General features: G+C 39.3%; 1 protein-coding gene across 3 annotated transcripts in view; it reads left to right on the top strand.

The window, feature by feature from the left end:
* Pik3c2g (phosphatidylinositol-4-phosphate 3-kinase catalytic subunit type 2 gamma) overlaps nucleotides 1-15,346 on the top strand; it is a 295,422-nt gene that overhangs the window by 52,055 nt on the left and 228,021 nt on the right. For all 3 annotated transcript variants that reach the window (XM_032907317.1, XM_032907319.1, XM_032907318.1), the window contains 3 exons: nucleotides 886-1,008; nucleotides 7,375-7,408; nucleotides 11,325-11,520. In XM_032907317.1, the coding sequence (XP_032763208.1) occupies nucleotides 886-1,008; nucleotides 7,375-7,408; nucleotides 11,325-11,520 (353 nt within the window). The remainder of the gene's footprint in view (nucleotides 1-885; nucleotides 1,009-7,374; nucleotides 7,409-11,324; nucleotides 11,521-15,346) is intronic.

The following is a 15,346-nucleotide window of genomic DNA, read 5'->3' as shown; positions in this document are numbered from 1 at the left end:
AGGAAGGCATCAAGAAGTGGTTTTATTTTCCACTAAATAGGTGAAATGGTGTCCTATTAGTGACCAAAACCTCCTGAATGTAAAATTTAATTGATGTTTTGTTAAGAAAATATTCCAGAACGCGTAAGTTTGAGTATTTTATTTTGTGACTCTTTATCTTTGTCTTACTCTCCTATTTTATCACTCCTCCTGTCCACTGTCATTGACCTGTGCAGATCTTGTCTGCTGGGCCTGAGATCTGAGGACCTGAAAGGATAGAGCAGGCTACCTCACTTCAGTTTCACTGTACTTTTATACACGAATGTAACAAAGAAACCAATGATCCAAGGAGGGCTCTTTGAGTTTGGAAAAGCATAACCAGAAAAAAACTGGAACACGGCTGCCTGCCATGTGTATCTGGGAAAGCACAAAAGCAGAAGAAGTTGATAACCAGATTCAGAGCACAATGACCAGACTGAGTTCTACGAGCTGACACCCAACACAAACAGGCATGTCTTATAATTGAATGTGTTTATCCCAGGAGGCACAAAATCAAGTCCAAGACCAATGCAGAGGATAAAATACACCTGAGCTAAAAGACCCTCTGTCTCTTCTCCTGGAGTGTCCCTCAGTTGCCCAAGCTTTGCTCATTACAGGTCCTACTTTTGTCTGTGTTACAACACCTCCATCCTCTTCTTTTTATCTCTTTGTTCTTTGCTTCCCTCTCCTATTTATTTTAAATGATGATAAATTAGATTTCAGTTACTTAGTAGTTGTATGAAGCTAAATGGAAGCTTCGAGTGTGAGAGCGGCTAATCACCTTCCATTCCACTCCTTCTTCATGAGAAAGAGGCCAACTGTATGTGAATTTTAATAAATGGTGATATGTGATCTTGTCATCTACAGCCACATGGGAATGACGTTATTGAAGATGTTAGAAACATATGCAGTGTTCTGGGGTGTATTGAAACCAAACAAGTTTCAGATGCAGTAAAAGAACTAACTCTATTTCTGCAGAGACCATCACAGGTAAATATATTCCGCTGTTACAGCATAATTAAGTTTGCACTCAACAGTCAATTAAAGAGGATGGAAAGTTTTTTGACGAAATTGTACATCGGTGTGCACATGTGTGTTTGTATGTGAGCACACAAGTATATTTCAGTTATTCAGAAGTATGGGCGGCCTGATTGTATTATACCAAAGAGATTCAAATTAAGTTAAAAGGAAGTTTCTAACACTCTGACGCTCAAGAAATTTCGTGACTTCCCTCAAAATTTCCAAGTGCAGAGTCCTCTGGTATGTGGGAATGTATACATGCACAGCATTTCAGCAGGTGTGTGTACAGGCTGGTGATGGTGGCCTTGTGCCTAGGTACAGAATAGTCAGGCTGTGCAGCTTGAGGGCCATAGACCGAATATATGCTTTTCCAGAGAATGTGAGGTAGACACTGTTACAGTGCGCTCTGGGGAAAATCTCTGGATCCTGAACCATTTCCCACTTTGAAAGTTTTGGGAAAAAAATGGAGCATCATACAAGATTTTATCTTGAGAAAAAAAATGAAATTTCCAGTGTGAATGCTGATCAAAAATGATACTTATGAAATCTGTTCACAACCTGTCTGTTACTTTAGCAAATGAGTAGAGGTGTAACAGTAACAATGGTGGCAATAATAATAATAATAATAATAGCAACAACAGCAGCAATATGGTAGCCCCTCTTCAAAGGCATAATAACAGATACCAGGTATCAGTGTCACTTGACATAGATTTGCCCATGATAAGGTTCAGTTTACAAAGTAGATACATAAAACACTAATAAAAATGATAAAATGTAGCAATATAATACTAGGCTATAACATATAGCACATTTGTCAGAATCATTATTGTTTCTCTTTGAGGTCATTAAGCCAACTATGGTCACTAGAGCACAAATACTCCAAACCATGACAACTGATCTGGTAATTCAGATGTTACTAAGTGATGGTGGATGAGTAGCACATGCTGAGTGGATACAGGAAACAAAGGGATGATCTGGCCCTAGGCAGTGAGGAGTTGGACAAGCAGGGTTCCTGTCAGAATGATGCTCAACCTAAAAAGTTATGAATTGTTTATTTCTGAAATGTTCAACTTACTACATGTACCAGGTCCTTGAAACCATGACAGAGGAACTATTATAATTAACACTTAATACATATTACTCATTTAATATAATTTTATTCCACTTCAACCCTTTCTCATTACAATGCCATGAATTTAATATAAGCATGTTTGTTTTATTATTCAAATTTGCTGCACATGGTATTTAGGGACAGAGGATTAGTGCACGAATACATGAATTCCTTATGTGCATGGAAAGACCAACAAAGATTATATTCCTTTTAAATACATTAGTCTAGAAATTCTCAAAAGATTGATTTCAAATATACATAATCACTTTTTACTGAATGTGTAAATAATTATGCTGGCTTCTTATTGCTGCCGACACCAGAGTGACTATGCAAAGTCAGTAATTAAATTCATGGCTACGTCTTGTTTTAATCAGAAGTTGTTTTATGATTAAACAATGGGAACAAATAGTTTATTTGCATTCTGTGAACAGTGAGGATGACAATACTAAGTTGTCCCAGACACAGATCACCAAATATGCTAAAAAATAAACATCAGCTAAAAGAACTAATCAGCTAAATCAATAATCCCCACCCACATTTAATGTTTAAGAATGATTTGTATTTGTTTCCTTGAATTTTTCTTAGTGACAGAAGAATAAGTTTTTGTTAACTTTATCACTTATTGAGTTATTTTGCTGTGTCTGTGCTGGACTATACAACAAAAGCTCAGTAAGGAGAGCAGTGTGAACTGGAGATTACGACCCAAAGAACAGTCCACCAGTGCAGTGTGAAGAACAGTCCACCAGTGCAGTGTGAAGAACAGTCCACCAGTGCAGTGTGAAGAACAGTCCACCAATGCAGTGTGAGGAACAGTCCATCAGTGCAGTGTGAGGAACAGTCCACCAGTGCAGTGTGAAGAACAGTCCATAGTGCAGTGTGAGGAAAAGTCGATCATTGCAGTGTGAGGAACAGTCTATCAGTGCAGTGTGAAGAACAGCCCATCAGTGCAGTGTGAAGAACAGTCCACAAGTACAGTGTGAAGAACAGTCCACCAGTGCAGTGTGAGGAACAGTCCACCAGTGCAGTGTGAAGAACAGAACAGTCCATCAATGCAGGGCAAAAACAGTCCATCAGTGCAGTGTGAAGAACAGTCCACCAGTGCAGTGTGAGGAACAGTCCATCAGTGCAGTGTGAGGAACAGTCCACCAGTGCAGTGTGAAGAACAGTCCATCAGTGCAGTGTGAGGAACAGCCCATCAGTGCAGTGTAAAGAACAGTCCACCAGTACAGAGTGAGGAACAGTCCACCAGTGCAGTGTGAAGAACAGTCCACCAGTGCGGTGTGAAGTACAGTCCATCAGTGCAGTGTGAAGGACAGTCCACCAGTACAGAGTGAGGAACAGTCCACCAGTGCAGTGTGAAGAACAGTCCACCAGTGCAGTGTGAAGAACAGTCCATCAGTGCAGTGTGAAGGACAGTCCACCAGTACAGAGTGAGGAACAGTCCACCAGTGCAGTGTGAGGAACAGTCCATCAGTGCAGTGTAAAGAACAGTCCACCAGTGCAGTGTGAAGAACAGTCCACCAGTGCAGAGTGAGGAACAGCAGTGTGAGGAACAGTCCATCAGTGCAGTGTGAAGAACAGTCCACCAGTGCAGTGTGAAGAACAGTCCACCAGTGCAGAGTGAGGAACAGTCCACCAGTGCAGTGTGAAGTACAGTCCATCAGTGCAGTGTGAAGAACAGTCCACCAGTACAGAGTGAGGAACAGTCCACCAGTGCAGTGTGAGGAACAGTCCACCAGTGCAGTGTGAGGAACAGTTCACCAGTGCAGTGTGAGGAACAGTCCACCAGGGCAGTGTGAAGAACAGTCCACCAGTACAGAGTGAGGAACAGTCCACCAGTGCAGTGCAAAGAATAGTCCATTCGTGCACTGCAAAGAATGGTCCATCACTGCAGTGTGAAAACCAGTGAGTGCACCAGTGCAGAAAAATTGAGGCATCCAAAGCTGGAAGTGGCTGGCCACGTTGCCTTTGAAGTCAGGGAGCTCGAGGAATGCAGGTCGTTGCTCAGCCCTCTCTCTCTCTCTATTCACATAATCCTGGATCCCAGCTAGAGAATGCAAGCATCTGAAGCAGACTTCTCACTTCAGTTACTGCAGTCAAGATAACCCTAGCTCAAAGGCCAGAGTTCCCTAGATTATCCTTCATAGCAAGACCCACAGCCTTGTCTCTGGATTGGGTGAAGCAGATAGCCACCACTAACTACCACATACCCCCAGTATAGAAGCAAATGAAACAACTATGTAGTCTCTACACCTTGTTTTGTATAGATATTAAGATCTATGAATTTCCTAGATGACAATTGGGTGAGAAATACGTTGGGTCCACAATTAATTTGAGTGTATTATTCACTCTTTGCCAGGACAAAACCAAACGATGTTATGAAAAGCATGCCACCTACATGTTCTGAAAATAAATAGTTCTACAAACTTGATAATTAAAAGTTTCTTCACTTCCACTAAATGGAGTCAATCCAGAAATCCAAGCCAGTGAGAATTAGCTCCCAATGCATAATTTGTGTCCTTTTGGTCATTACCTTTTGGAAATGTTGCAAGTACCTAGAGCTACAAGCGAATGCTGTAATCTTTCAGTGCTGCAAATAAGACTAGGTTGCTATTGAGATGCTAATCCCTACATGAATCCAATGGTGGTAAATTAAACCATCCTCGTTTTCAATGGTAAACTTAGATCAGAGTCAAGTTACCATCTGGTAATTGGGATTATTCTTGTGGTAGCTTTGAATCTTCCTCCCAAGGTCAGCATGGAGGCATTAGGTACCACAAGCCCCATCTCTGCCCTCCCCTCATCTCATGGTCAACATGGACTTCTGTCACAGGTGTGGGTGTGTGTCCTCTCTTCCGTGGAGACCGTTAGGCTGGATCTCAACTTTTACATCCACCTCTTACTGGATCAGTAGAAACAAGTAATAGGGCAAAGAGAGAGGAAAAATCACTTTTTGGTGAAGAAGAACTTCACGTGATATTAACATTCTCTGAGGAATAAAAGGTCTGATCTCCCAAAGAGTCACTTCCTAAAACGCCTAAAAGAAAACTCTAAATTTTTTTCTCCAAGATACCCAAATTCTCAGATCTGAACCCAAAACAACCTTTTATGGAAAAATCACCTATTTTCTAGGAACAACATGGGGGATTATGCTTAAGAAAAGCTTAGATTTACACAATACACACCTTGTGTTTTTAGCATAAATATGCATAAATTTTTATTCTTTTCAGCTGAACTCATAGGTAGCCTCTAATTATGATGAAGATAATGATTTTCCTGGAGAGAACTGAGAATTGAGAATTTTGCTTTATTTAAAGTACTTCATTAACAAATAGTTTACTCATCTCTGTCCCAACCCCAAGATCCTAGTTATTATTTTTTTTTTTACAGATTTTAAAGTTCACTGCTTCCATGCTGTGTTCCCTAATCCTGCCCACTGGTTTTCATCCAATCTTAATTGTGAGCCTACATATAGAAGAATGTTGGCACAAAACACTAAATACATTTTTGCAGGATTTGTGCAGTAACCAATTACCATTAAAAAGTCAACAAAACCAATCTGCCTACCCACTATGATCTAAGATAACAAACACGGAGGGGTCCAAGTCTCTGCCAGCAACTCTCAAATTGAGATGCTTTGCTTTTTCCTTGGCTGCATTTTCGGTCATCATGCAAGACACTATCTCCTGCCATGTAGGGAAGTAATTAAGTATCTAATAAATGAGAGTTTGGCAAAGTGAAGAATTAAATCATAACTATACGTCTACATTCCTACTTAGTATCGAAAGCAATCTTTAGCCTTCAAGTTATAATTCAGAAACTCACTTAATATAGTTTTATAAACTACTCCAGAAATCTGAAGCACAGAGTGGAAATTATGTTCTTTCCTATTGTACTGTAGGTGGATGTCATGGTGATTTTCTAATACACGTCTACATCCCCAAATAAGTCAAATTCTAGTCAAACCGGGCTCACAGCTCAAGTAGTCTGTCCCACCTGGACAGAATGAAGGTATCATCTGGAGTTGTTGGGACTACTTGACGCTACATTGTTGTGGAATAATTACCTAACACGAGTGCTTCTGAGACTCATAGGATGGCATTTTGAATCAAAAGGTTTCATTCAAACTTAATTATATTTTACCATAGGAAATGTTTCCTCTCTAAAAGGGTCCTATGGAAGTTCTTTGATATAAGGGAACAGCTACTCTCTGGATTATTTGCTTAATAAATGTGCTGTTTAGTTAACTTCCTTAGAAACAAAATTTAGTATTTTTAATCAAAGAAAAAAATGACTTGGATGGAAATTCACTCTTGTGGTCAGGCTGCCAAAAGAGCTGGGACTGGAGAATATCAGGAGTTCAGGAATTTTAGACAACAATGGTCAATGTATCAAGAGCCCATATGTAACATAAAATTATTTTCAGTCTTTCGAAATTTCTGTCAGTTAGAATGTATCTCATAAGGAACTTGAACTTTCCTTTCCACTAAGGATTATTTTTAGTGACCACGTGTAGTTTTCATGGTAATGAACTCAGACCCAGAAAGCCCCAGGCCAGTTGAGGAATTCCACATTTCTGAGAAAGACATACATATATATTTAGTCACCCTGTTATGGACGTGATTACAAGTGACAAGGGGAAGAGTGCAAACAGTAATGCTCTGATTGTGCTTTTGATCTGTGATTTGACTTCATGTATTTTCCTCAGTGTTCAACTATAAGTTAATTAATACTCTAAAAGCAGAGAAAAATAAAACCACGAAGAGGATCTATATAGTTCTTTACCCACTTCATCCAGACCTCTTTAGGATGTTCCTCAAAGCTTGTGTCTGATTATCTGCTAATAACAAGCGATAGGCAGTGAACAATGAGAATTTGAAATGCACTCATCACAGAAGATTGGTTCCTGTCATGCCAGAGAGACAGAGCTTGACAAGGTCTGCACGGTGCTTTAATAATGAAAGGCTCAGCCGATTTGAGCAATGTCTTTTTAAAATCTCTAATAACCAACATTGCTTACTGCAATATCCAGAAGGATTTCTTATTATACTGTATGGATTTCCAGTGTTTAATATGCGACACAGATAAATAAACCAAGAGACACTTACATTACTCTCTCATCCCAGAGAGAGTATCATATATTGATTTTTTTTGGATATTACTACTTTGATTATTTCTGGATTAGTAACACAAATGCTTCTCTTTTATTTCCTCCCACTTTTTAGAATTTTCATCAGAATTCAGAGACTTCAAAAAAAGGTAACAAAAATATATATTCAGACACTTAACAAGTAAAAGGAACAAAGGACATAATTCTTAGAATTTTGTCACCTTTTTCTTCAGTTACAAATCTAAATACTGTGGTAAGATGTGCCCACACACCCAAGGGGGAAATGGCTTACTCAGAACCTTAACAACCCCTTTACTGATGGAAGTGATAAATTCACAAGAGAATTTATTTTTAGGAGAGTGTTATTTAAACCTTTATTCTGGTTTGTTTTAATGAAAGGAGAAAAGTAGAGATCCCCAGCGATGGAAGGATTTGTTGTGGTGCTGGTCGCTTGGTTTCTCAATTGTTTCCGTATGTGTTTGTGTTTGTTCTGCTCTGTTCTGTATTGTTTTGAGACTTATCAGTCACTACCTAGCCTGCCACTAGTCAGGAACTCATTAGAAGACCAGACTGGCCTTGATCTTCCAGAGATCTGCCTGCTTTTGCCATCCAAGAAGTGGAATTAAAGACCTGTCTCACCACATGCAGCAAGAATTATTTTTTTAAAAAAAAATCCTTTTTGTCATCCTAAGATACTGCAAGAAGTCACTATTAATTGCATTCTGATGTGGGAAAAGTCGCAAGCATTTATCTTCAAAGTCATTGATTTCTTGTTTAGACTCAAGCTCTATGGGAAAGACCAGTGATGGACCAGGGAAGACTCACAGAGGATCTGGGAGATACTGCAAGCTGAAGTAGATTTTCCTACGTCACTCAGGAGTGGGTGTGTGACCATGTGCTTCAGAGCAGGGTCCGCTTTCCACTCAGAAGACATCATCATCAGCTCGATAGGGTCTCAGCTCTCGGACCCAAGATTCTTGAATCATCTTGAACCATCAGTTGTCTTAAAATCATCTTGAACCATCAGTTGTTCCAATAGGCACGAAATATGTGTATTGTTGAGGCTGCTTTATTTGTACAGGGAGAAGATATTTGGCACAGGGACCTTCTGATTGTTTTCCAATAACTTGAGAAGCTTAAATGCAGAGGTTACTGTGGGAAGCATTGGGAAAAAACCCCACCTTCCACATAGTTAATCTTTCTAGTAAAAAGCTGCATGAGAAACATTTATTCTCACTTCTAGTTCCAACATTTGGAAAGAGGAGATCAATGGTATGAGAGTCGCCCTCCATGTGTCATCCTAGAAGCAATACAGAGACAAAGGATGTGGAGAAAACACCTGCGCTAGGGCAATGGGGATTAACAGGAGACTCTAAGATATAGAGGGCAGTGGGGACACAGACTGCCTCACCATACTCCTGGCACAAAGTCTCATAATCATCTGGGGAAGGCATGGGCATGGCTATGCTAATGAAGCCCCGCCCCTTCTATCTGGAGTGTTTTAATGAGGTTTCTTCCTCCCATACTCCTTAGGGTGTTAGACTATGAGATTCCATGAAAGTAAACAGACATCTGCCCAAAGATGTATACTCCATAATAAGTCACAACAGATTTCAATTAATATATTTGATTCACAAATAAATTACCATTGTAATTCTTTGCTCAGGGAAAATACAGGTGTGATAAATATTATTTCACTGTATTTCTCTACTGGGCACAAGACCTTGATTCCCAAAATAGTTTGATGATGCCATCACTGTGCATGTGTGTGTATGCAGGCGTATGTGCACATGCACATGTGCTTAGAGGCTAGAGGTCGCCACCACTTGTCTCTTTTACTCACACTCCACTTTGGTTTCTTGAGACAAGGTCTCTTACTATAGCTGGAGTTAACCAGTTTGGCCTGGCTGATGGCCTAGCAAATTTCAGAAGCCACCTGATTCTCCCTCCCAGTGTGTCAAATTTTATAAATATTTATTTTTATATCTCAAGCATGAGTGTTTGACTGCAAGTACTGTTGATATGGATGGTGCCCAGAGAGGCTAAACAGGGAACTGAATCCTCTGTAGCTGAACTTACTACAGCAATCTTCCATGTGACTGAACCCACGTCCTCTGAAAGAGCAGGTAGTGTTCTTAACCACCACTGTTCTTTAGCCCTGCACCTAGATTTTGAGGAGCATCCTTGGGATCGGATCTCAGGTTTTGATACCTTTCTATCAGTTATTTGCTAACTGACCTACCTCCGTGTCCTCCGATGATCATGCATCTGAAATGTATTCTTCGTCCAGAATTCTGGAAACACCGATTACATCGGGACATTGCTAAGCAGACCCTCGGGAGCAAATAATAACCCAGAACTGTCAGTCTGAACTAGTAATAAAGAGGAGAATGTAATATGTGTCAAAATAATTAAAGTTCTCAAAAACACAAACTTAAGGTCAAGACAATAATGTTAGATATTTATTCACTGTCACGCTTTTGCAAGATTAGAAGTTACCAACAGAAAGTTCATGCTTCTTGCTCCAAAGAACCAAAAGAATGGTTTGAAAAGAGAAAGCAACATGCTTCTAGAAACTTCCAAATCTCTACCACCCTCGATTCGGGAAAATTCCCTGTCGGGTGGTCTCCAGAGTTTGACAAGGCTTGTTTTAGGATTATCATCATGGTGCTTTTTGCTTCTGCTTCATTAATTCCCACTGCTTATTTCTCAGGGAAATTTAATTAGAGCCTTTTCTCCTTGCTCATCTTCCCCGAGGCGGTTGAAAAGAAAAGGGAAGGCACCACTTAAGGAATGAGACAAATAAGTTTGTCTATCATGAATTGCGTGTGCATTTATGAACAAGCGAGCAATAGCGTGTGCTGAGGGTGCCTAACGGTGGGCAGCACTGCCAGGGGAGGAAGCATCGCGCCGAAGCTGGCGCCCATCCTAAGGAGCCCACATACTATACACGGGAACTGGAGAGGTGCAGAACATTCAAGAAGAAAGCCAGCCCTTCGTGCCGTTTTCTTCTCAGTACAACTAGAAACCAAGACACAATTTTTGTCAGAGAAGCAACTTTGGATAATGTTGTGTGTGTGTCCCTGAACAACTGTGCCAGTGACCTGACTCAGAGTGTGCTTCGACCCGGTCACAGCAGACACTAAGAAGAATCCGAGGGTGCCGATATGCCCCCTCAATGATTCCTTTGCTCTTCCAGAAAGATTGTTAGCTTGTTGTATTTTTCCTTTATCACTGCCCATGTTTTATTTATGTGGTCATGACAAAAATATCCTAAAAAACAAAGCATTGGAGAAACAAAGGGATTTATGTGGCTTTCGATTTAAAGTTACAGGCCATTGTCTAGGAAAAGTCAATGTAAGGATTTAAAATATCACATCTGTAGTCAAGAGTAAAAATGGGAAGATGCATGGATCCTTTCTTGCTTGCTTGCTTGCTTCTGTCTTACACACAGTTCAGGGGATCCAGCCTAGGGAATGGAGCCTCCCACAATAAGCTGGGTCTTCCTCCAGCAAGCAGCAATCAATATAATCCCACACAGACTTGCCTAAGGTCAGTGCAACATAAAAAGAAAGTCCTCAGGTGGCCGTAGGTAATGTCTGGTTGACCTTTAAAGCTGACTCTCATAGTTCCTTTTTGGCATCACCAATGTAGGCTATGAGAGTTCAGCAAATGTTTGCAGTAATCATAAGACATGTAGAAAATATAATTCTTGTCTTGAAGTTAACCCTAAAACATCCATACATTAGAAGATAACCGATTGCAGATTCCAATCAATCAGCATGCCAGGTGAATCATAAAAAGAGCCTCCAATCTAACTGAAAGGTTATGCTTTCAAAATCTGTACTGCAGAAGGTTTGAAAGCACGTAAGACAGACGATCTCACAGAGGCTACGCCAAGCCGCCCCCACAGGCCCAGATGGCTAATTGGCTTCAGTTAGTCCGGGTCATTTTAATTAAATTTTATTTAAATTTCATTATACGAGATTTCAGAGCAATAATTGATGGCTTATGAGAAATACGACCCTTCACAGACATCTCGATCTCTATCATTTACTCCCCCAGGCTTCATAGAGAACGTGACAGCGGAACTGTCGAGGTCCCTCCATCAGCTGGTTGACGTGTACTGCAGTAGCTTTTGTACAGATTTCCGGCCTGCGCACGCACCTGGAGGCGTCTCCCGTGACCACGCTGGGCTCCACTCCCACCTGAGCTTCACGGTGTGTTCCCTGCACAATGTTCCAGAGACTTGGGCACACAGGTGAGCGGCAGAGTCTTCGCAATTCTTGCCTGAGTAGAACTAGCATTGTTCTCACCTGGAGAGGAGACTTTGTCAGATTTATTTTTCATTGTAGGATCACTTAATAAAAGTTAGGTTCCAGGTGAGTATTAATTTTCCTCTCACCCTATTAAAATAATGACTCACTGTAAAATAGACAACGTTCATCCCGTTTAATGGCTTTCCTAAACTTCTATTTTTTGTGAGTTGGTTTAAGTGATTAATAATAATTAAGAGGATAGAGGTGAAGAGAGAGTGTACACAGGCATTAAGAATATTTGTGGAAAAGGAGAGAAGCTCCCTGAGCACTATCAAGCAGTGAGTGATGCACACACTTCTCCAGACCAGATCCTTAACAAAGTAAGGATTACCCACGATTCATTTATCTTCCTCATTCTTCATGGAGTAACCTTTAAGTTGACTATGCTTACGTGGTATTTTCTAGAATAACATAGGAACACTGTGTATTGTGAATTCTTTATGGGTTGTGTATAGAAGAGGACATTGATTAAATTTACAGAAGTTAATGAATTAATGAAGACACTAGGCCTACAGCATTTGGCACCTGAAAGAAAAGAAAAGCTGAAACAATAATTAAAATAAATAACTTTGAGGTTGGTGTATTTTTATAAATTATTTGAGAATTCCATGCATCATGATCATGTTCATGCATACTTGTACAACTCTTCCCATAACCATCCTTGCTGGACCCATTGAATTTTACACTTTCCTTCTCTGTTTTATAAATCCATCTAGTCCAATCTGTGCTGTACACAGACTGCCTGGTATCAGCCTTCCACTGATGCTGGCCAACCTGCCTGAGTCCTCACCCTTAAAGAAAACCAACTCCTCTTCTCCCAGAAGCTATCAAGTACCAATGGTGACTAGACTAGAGGAGGGGCTTCCTGCAGATCTCACCTCTATGATCTGGGGCTTTTGTCTGACTTGAACTTCTGCAAGTCCTGTGTGTTTCTGTCACAGCTGCTGAGGTCATGTGTGCATCTACCCTGTTTCATCCAGAAAAGTTTCCTTGCTGTCATCTATCACCTCTGACTCTTATATAAGTCTGTCTTACAGATTGTGTGTGTGTGAATGAGTGAGTGTGTGTGTGTGTGTGTGCGCGTGAGTGAGTATGTGTGTGTGAGTGTGTGTGAGTGTGTGTATGTGAGTGTGTGTGTGTGAGTATGTGTGTGAATGAGTGTGCGTGAGTGTGTGTGTGAGTGAGTGTGTGAATGAGTGTGTGTGAGTGTGCGTGTGAGTGAGTGCGTGTGTGAGTGTGTGTGTGTGAGTGCGTGTGTGAGTGTATATGTATGAGTGTGTGTGTAAAATAAAATGTATATACCATTATATAATTAATATAGGATAAATTAATCTCTACATATAGAATGCTATTTACATACATATCTCATTAGTAAAATGTGAACAATTTACGTGATGTGAAGGGAAAACAGAGCTCATCCATGTGTTCAGATTCCACCAAATGAAATCATCGAGCATTTCTTGCCATAATTTTATGATGACATTTAAAAGAATGCTGTGTAATTGCACGCTACTCAAGTGAATATTTTCTTATATTTTTCTAGTCATAAATAATATATATTACTTTTAATTATTTGGAAATTCTCTATAACTATAATTTATAAATATACATCTTTAGTTGTATTTATACATATATGTATGTATATCACACATGTATATGTGTATATCACATACATATGTATTATGTGTATTTGTGTATTTTATAAGTAAAAATATACTATAGATTTGATCACAATGTGTATTTGCATAAGTATAATCTATTCAGTTTTTCTCCATTTTTCTCTACAAATGGAGTCTAAATAGTTTCACCACATTTTAAGATATATAACATTGTTAGTATTGTTATTATGTGTGCATGTACATGTACTTATAGATATAAAATAATGCTTTTCTACAAAAAAATACTATAATTAAAAATGAAACCAAATCATACTTTTTACTCACTAGAGGAACACATTTTAAGACTAGAGATAAAGGCTGTCCCCATAGTGACACAGCACTCTCAAGGAATTAAGGGCCATCCAACCTTCTAAAATGCTGACAAACTGCATGTGTGGAGTTTCCATGGTGACCTAGGTATTGCCTTGCCCAGTCTAATTTCTTCCAAATTTAACCATGTAACAGACTAATATCTCAAACTCTGGAGGTCAGAAGTATAGTGGGGGACTTAGCCGAACAGTTCTGAATAGAACATATTGAAGATCTCTGTCTCAATGATGACATAAGTTTATCTGCTTATGGGTGCATATGTTACATCATATTTACCTTCAAAATTGCATGTTATTTATTATCCTCCAATTCCTCTTTACAATATCTATGCAATAATCCAAAACACCTCTTAATGTATAATACATGCTCAATGAAGATTTATTGGAAATGTCTACATAAATTTCTTAGAATAAAATTATAAATCATAAGTGGATTTATGAAATAGTTATATGGGTCAGGTGAGCAGAGGTCAGGAATGAGCTGAGCTGAAAGTTGAACAAATCTTGATCATAAAAAGAAACTAAATAGAAGAGACTCTGGAAGCAAAGATCTTATATACTAGATATTAGATCTGAGGACCAAAGGGGCCAGCACCAGGGAAAAACAGATCAGACTAATTATAGTCAGTAGGAGAATGGTTGAGTAAGAACCATAGCTAGTTATACTAAGAGCGACAGAGACTCACATTATATGTTGGGGTTATATAAAAATTCCAAGAAAATCATTTTAATAATATTCTATGAATTCCTTATACAATGTATTTTGATCATATTAACCCTATCACCCAATCATTCCTGATTCCCCACCCATGCCTAACTACTGTGTTGTATTCTCTCTCTCTCCCTCTCATCTCCTGCTTACTTTGTGTCTGTCTCTCTTTGTCTGTTTCTTTGTCTCTCACTGCATCTGTCTCTGTCTCTCTGTTTCTCTCTCTCTGTGTATGCATGTATGTGTGTGTGCATGCCTGTGTGTGTGTCCATGTGTGTATGTGTATGCATGTATCTGTGTGTGTGCTTAATTATTTTTGAAACAAGGTCTCACAATGTAGCCCAGGGTGGATTAGAACTTATATAGATCTACCAGTGTCTGCTTTCAGAGTGCTAGGATTAGAGGTGCATGCAACCACATTCAAGTCTCTCTTTTGTTTAAATTCAATGAGTGAAATTTGTATTACCCGAATACTCTTGAATATGGAGACTTCCTGGAAGCGTAATCCACATATGAGGGGCCACACCCTTAAAGAAAATCTACTCTTTCTCTTCTAAAAGCTATCAAATGCCAAGCGCTCTTTAGTTAGGTAGGGAAAAAATATTCTTAATTTCTTCAATCAGTCACAAACTACAATACATAACATGTTACAGTAATTGGAATGCCAGTGTAATTATGCATAATTATATTATTTGCATAATAATGTATATTATATAATAAGTTATTTTTATTTGAAAATATTTTGACATTTGTAATTATGAGGGCTCCAAACACATTGGCAAACTGAAACTTCTCACTGAGGATTTGCTCCTTAGGAGGCACACCAGAGGGATTCCGAGAGGCTCCTTGTCATGTGACTTTTGCCATTGAAAGGCATGTAAGCAGACTCTTTCATGAACTTCCCCAACGTATTAATTCATAATCTCTATGATTCATATCACTATGGCAAGAAGCATTAATACTGTGGACACACTAAGAAATTGATTCTAAGTTTAAAAGCTATTAATAAATTAATAAATATAAACTCACTACATCCTAGTAAAATATTCAGTTGGCCAAAAAGACAAAATCA

Source organism: Rattus rattus, chromosome 6 (assembly GCF_011064425.1).
Source record: "Rattus rattus isolate New Zealand chromosome 6, Rrattus_CSIRO_v1, whole genome shotgun sequence".
Taxonomy (NCBI): domain Eukaryota; kingdom Metazoa; phylum Chordata; class Mammalia; order Rodentia; family Muridae; genus Rattus; species Rattus rattus.
This window is presented reverse-complemented; position numbering and strand designations above follow the sequence as displayed.